Here is a 5,514-nt window from a genome sequence, read left to right on the forward strand (position 1 = left end):
CATCTTCATTTGAGTAATTCCTAAAAAATTTGTCGATAATTCGTTATTGGCAAGTTTATTATCGTCCAAAATTGTTTGCTGGTAAATCCGATGATTGCTGGCGTGTTTCTTATAGTATAAGTTGTTATACTTAGTAGAAAGTGTATGAAATATTTTGAGTCTTTGGCAAGGTGTTTTTGTATATGAAAATAAGAACGATTTAAACACTTTGATTTAATATGTCAGCCAGTAAAAAATATAACTTCTTTTATATGCTATGAATAAGAAGTAAATTCTAATAATATGTCATACAAAGATAAGGATAAAGGATAGAAGTGGACAAAGCTATTTTGTCAGAGATTTTATTCTTTTATAATTTAGAAACACGCAATGTCTTTAGATACTGAATGAGTATTTTATATAGGTAGTTATAAAATTACGAAAAATTTTACTTCAATATACGAGTTAAAAAAGAAAAACACCACAAAATTACTTTGCTATTGGGCCAATTCTTTTAATGTATCTGTTTTGGCCCAGTCCAGCGAACCAAAAATCCAACATCGGGAGACCCGTCGATCCGACAACACGCCGTGACCGAAACGGGAAGTGAGCCACACGTCACCTCCCCAGTCCCTGCGTGAAATTTGCCAGCTGAGTGAAGGAAACTTTTTGGAAGGTGGGTCTGTCCATGTGGGACCCGCCCTAGTGCAGCCTATATAAGGAGAAGGCCCTACCCCTCCCCCAAGTACGACACTTGTCCCTTACTTTTTCTGTCACCCTTGTACGGGATCTGATTTGAGCGTCGGAGTCTCTTTTGCAGGTGGCTCCCCCAACGTCACATCGCCAGCCCAGGAGAACCTCGAGCCCTTATGCTTTCCCTTCCACATCAGCCCGTGAGATCCATTCACACAAGAGTGATCCGAGCCCAAATCCCATCATCTCGAGATATTCGACGTAATAGACCCGTTCAGGACCCGAGCTACAGAACATTGGCACCGTCTGTGGGGATCCCTGGCATGAATGAATTTCCTGTTGGGGCCAGTTGAAGGGCGAGAGGAAAGCGAGCCGCGCGAGGAAGAGGGTGCTCACCGAACCAGTAGGGTGTCCTCCTTAGCTTCCTCCCGTGAATGCACGAGATCCCCCTACCGCGGGGACGAGCTCCCCTCCCATTCCCGGGAAAGGCGTCCTTTCGGAGAGACGGGGGGCGACAACGCAAGAATCATGCAGGAGTTGCGCCACAGAGTACAAAACCTTGAGAGGGAGCTAGCGGTCAGGGAGCGCTACTGACCCGGCCCGAGTCAACCTCGCGCCTGGTCTCCTCAAAGGAGAGGGGAAACCCGGGGAAGAAGTCCCCGGAGGAACCACGTCAGGCGTACAACGGGCTCCCGATTCCCTCGACCCGCACGGAGTCCGAGGGCCAAGGGAAAGTAGGGAAATACCGAGAAGATGACAAGACCCCATAATCTACACTCGGCCCTTCGCGACTCATGCTAAGGCAGAAGACCGAAAAGAGAGCAGGGAGAGATTGAGAAGGCGACGAAACCCTATAATCATGGGAGCAACCCCTTTTTACCACTCCATTCTCAAGGTCCGGCTGCTGAAGCATTTCGACAAGCCAATGGACATGAGATACGACGGAACCCAGGACCCCCAAGAACACCTAACGGCCTTTGAGGCCAGGATGAACTTGGAGGGTGTGGGTGACGAGGTGAAGTGTCGCGCTTTTCCCGTAACCCTGGCGGGACCAGCAATCCGATGGTTGAACGCGCTCCCCCAAGGGTCCGTGACGACTTTCGCAGACATAACTCATGGCTTCCTAGCCCAATTTACCACGCACATTGCTAAAGCCAAGCACCCGATTAACCTCCTAGGGGTAACCCAAAGAAACGGGGAATTGACCAGAAAGTATCTTAACAGGTTCAATGATGAATGCCTGGAGATCGATGGCCTGACCGACTCGGTGGCCAGCCTGTGTCTGACGAACGGGCTGTCGAACGAAGACTTTAGGAAACACCTCACCACCAAACCTGTATGGACCATGCAAGAAATCCAGAACGTGGCAAGAGAATACATCAACGATGAAGAGGTCAGCCAGGTGGTGGCGGCCAACAAACGACAGCCTACCAACCATCCTCCCCTCCAACCTGGGTGCGGGGAAAGGCCCAAGGAGTTCTCCAAGGATGGAGGATCGACTAAACCTTTCAAGCCTTTCCCCCGAGTAGAAAAGTTCACAAACTACACCCCTCTGACGGCCCCGATTGTTGAGGCATACCAACAAATAGCTGACAAAGGCATCTTGTCGAAACCCCGCCAACCCAAGGAGAGAACAGGCAGGAACAAGAACCTGTACGGCGACTACCACAAAGGCTTTGGCCACAAAACCCAAGACTGCTTCGATTTAAAGGATGCTTTGGAACAAGCCATTCGTGAAGGAAAACTCGTCGAGTTCTCACAATTCATAAGAGAACCCAGGAGGAGAGAGCGAGAGCGTTCTAAAGAGAACAAAGGCCGAGCCGTGAAGCCAAGGCAAGAGCCCAACGAAGACTACGAGCATGGCCTCACAGTTGTTAACGTTGTAATAGGAAGGGACACACCCCCCAGGTCTAAGTCTGCGACCAAGAAGGATGCTAAAATCTTGGCCGTATCATCAAGCAATTGTAAAACCTCATCCAGGGAAACTCCAACAATATCGTTTGGACCGGAAGACCAATGGTTCCATGACATCCCGGAGAACCCCCCATGGTGATCATGCCAAGAGTTGGAACAGGCCTGGTCAAACGAATTCTTGTTGACACCGGCGCCGACTCCAACATCATGTTCAGAAATGTCTTCGACGCCCTGGGTCTCCGAGAAACCGACCTAAAGACCCACTAACACGGGGTGGTCGGCTTAGGGGATAACTTCATAAAACCTGACGGGATAGTTGCCCTCCCGGTTTGCATTAGAGGGGGACAAGAAAAGAGGTCGCTGATGGCGGAGTTCGTCATTCTGAGAGACTCCACGGCTTACAACGTCATCTTGGGGAGGAAAACAATCAACGAATTCTCTGCTGTAATAAGCACCAAACTCTTGGTCATGAAATTTATCGCCGACGATGGGTCGGTGCGATTCCTTAGAGGAGACCTAGAAATGGTGGTTGTGTGCGACAACGCCAGCCTCTCCCTAAGGAAGAAGTCGAAGAAGGCATCTGGGGTCTTCCTAGCCAATTTGGACGCTAGGATTGATGACAAACCGAGGTTCGAACCTGAGGGAGACTTGGAGAAGTTCAACAAGGTATGCACTAAGGACTCCTTCCCCCTTCCCAATATTGATGCTTCAGTGGATGCGACGGCGGGTTATCATTTTCTGAGCTTCATGGATGCGTATTCTGTGTATAACTAGATACCGTGGTGTTCATAACGCCAGGTGGCACTTATTGCTATAGGGTAATGCCGTTTGAATTGAAGAATGCGGGGGTGACTTATCAAAGGCTAATGAGCAAGGTTTTCAGCGACCTGATCGGAAAGTCGGTAAAGGTGTACGTGGATGACATCTTGGTAAAGACCGGCCAATCGGAAGACCTAGTCGATGACCTAGAGACTGTGTTCACGTCTCTCCCGTGGCACAACGTGAGGCTTAATCCCCTCAAGTGCGCCTTTGCCATGGAGGCCGAGAAATTCTTAGGTTTCATGATAACCCAGAGGGGGGTTGAAGCTAACCCTGAAAAATGTGAAGCTATTTTGCAAATGACGATCCCGGGATGCATCAAGGATGTGCAGAGGTTGGCTGGAAGACTCACGTCCCTGTCTCGGTGCGTTGGCGGCCAAAGCCCTTCCATTCTTCAACCTCATGAAAAAAAGGAATAGTTTTCGAGTGGACCCCAGCGTGCAAAGAGGCTTTCAACCACTTCAAAAGCATAATCTCAGCACCACCAGTCCTTGGCAAGCTCAAGGCCAGCGAGACGCTATTTCTGTATTTGGCAATAACAGAAGAAGCCTTGGCAGTTGTCCTTGTCCGAGAAGAAGAAAAGGTCCAACAGCCAGTCTACTTTATATGCAAAGCGCTACAAGGCGCAGAGCTAAGATACAGCAAATTGGAAAAGCAAGCCTATGTGCTCCTGATCTCGTCCCAAAGATTGAGGCAATACTTCGAGGGGCATCGAGTGACCGTCAGGACGGATCAAGCGATCCGCCAAGTCTTGCAAAAACCTAACCTGATGGGACAGATGATGACTTGGGCAGTTGATCTGTTTTAGTATGATCTGAAATACGAGCCCAGACACGCAATTAAAGCCCAGGCAATGGACGATTTCCTAGTTGAAGTAACCCGAGACCCTCACAAGGCCCCGGACACGCGGTGGAAAATCCATGTGGACGGAGCTTCTAACCAAACATTTTGGGGGGGCGGCAGGGATAATCCTAGAAAGCCCGACCGAAATGGTATACGAGTAGTCTATCAAGTTCGAATTCCCGGTCTCTAACAACCAAGCAGAATACGAGGCCCTCATTGGTGGCTTGCTCTTATCAAAAGAGGTCGAGGCAACCAGAGCGGAGATGAATAGCGACTCTCAAGTCGTTACTTCCCAAATCAATGGAACCTATCAAGCCAGGAACTCCCTGTTACAAAAATACCTGGAAAGAGTCAGGAGTTTAAGCAAAGTGTTCGATGAGGTCGTGGTGCAGCATGTCCCAAGTGAAAAGAACACGCGAGCCGACCTCCTATTGAAGCTGGCCAGCACAAAGCCAGGGACGGGAAACCGGTCCTTGATTCAAGGATTGGTAAAAGAACCAACAGTTGCCTTGTGCATGACCCGAGCAGACATCGTCCCCTCATGGATCGATCCGATTACCGACTTCTTGGAAAACGGTAAGCTCCCTTACAAGGCTAAGGCTGCGAAGGCGATAAGGAGGGAGGCGGCCAAGTATGTAGTAATATAGGGCCAACTATTCAAGAGAGGATTGAACCAACCCTTGCTGAAGTGCCTATGCCCCGACCAGATGGACTATGTCTTGAGGTAAGTCCATGAGGGGTGTTACGGCCACCATATCAGTGGAAAGGTTTTGGCTTAGAAGCTCGTTAGGTCCGGTTACTTTTGGCCCTCGATGATGTCAGACTCCAAGGAGTTCGTCAAGAAGTGCAAGAAGTGTCAAGAAAACGCCAACTTCCATAGGACCCCAGCAGCCAAGTTAAGTTTACTAATGGCCTCCCGACCTTTCAGTCAACGTGGGGTTGACCTTTGGGACATTTCCCGGTGGGCCCTGGGCAGGTTAAATACTTGATTGTGGACATTGATTACTACACGAAGTGGGTTGAGGCAGAGCCGCTGGCCAGCATATCATCAGCAAATTGCCGCAAGTTCATGTGGAGGTAAGTAATCTCCAAATTCGGAATCTCAGAGGTCGTGATATCAGAAAATAGGATGCAGCTCACAGATAAGAAGTTTGGTGAGTTCCTTACGGGCCTAGGGATAAAACAGAGGTTCTCATTAGTGGAGCACCCACAGACCAATGGCCAAGTTGAAGCTGCAAACAAAGTTATCCTCCAAGGCCTCAAAAA

At 49.3% G+C, this 5,514-nt stretch overlaps 1 protein-coding gene across 1 annotated transcript; it reads left to right on the plus strand.

The window, feature by feature from the left end:
• The first annotated feature begins 1,531 nt into the window (after nt 1–1,531).
• Nucleotides 1,532–2,725, plus strand: LOC112756937 (uncharacterized). The gene has a single exon (XM_025805539.1). The coding sequence runs from the start codon at nt 1,532–1,534 to the stop codon at nt 2,723–2,725; it is 1,194 nt and encodes a 397-aa protein (XP_025661324.1).
• Nucleotides 2,726–5,514: the final 2,789 nt, after the last annotated feature.

Source organism: Arachis hypogaea, chromosome 16 (genome assembly GCF_003086295.3).
Source record: "Arachis hypogaea cultivar Tifrunner chromosome 16, arahy.Tifrunner.gnm2.J5K5, whole genome shotgun sequence".
Taxonomy (NCBI): Eukaryota; Viridiplantae; Streptophyta; class Magnoliopsida; order Fabales; family Fabaceae; genus Arachis; species Arachis hypogaea.

Excerpts from the sequence above, each read along its gene's own strand:
- LOC112756937 (XM_025805539.1), top strand. The coding sequence starts at position 1,532 with ATGGGAGCAACCCCTTTTTACCACTCCATTCTCAAGGTCCGGCTGCTG.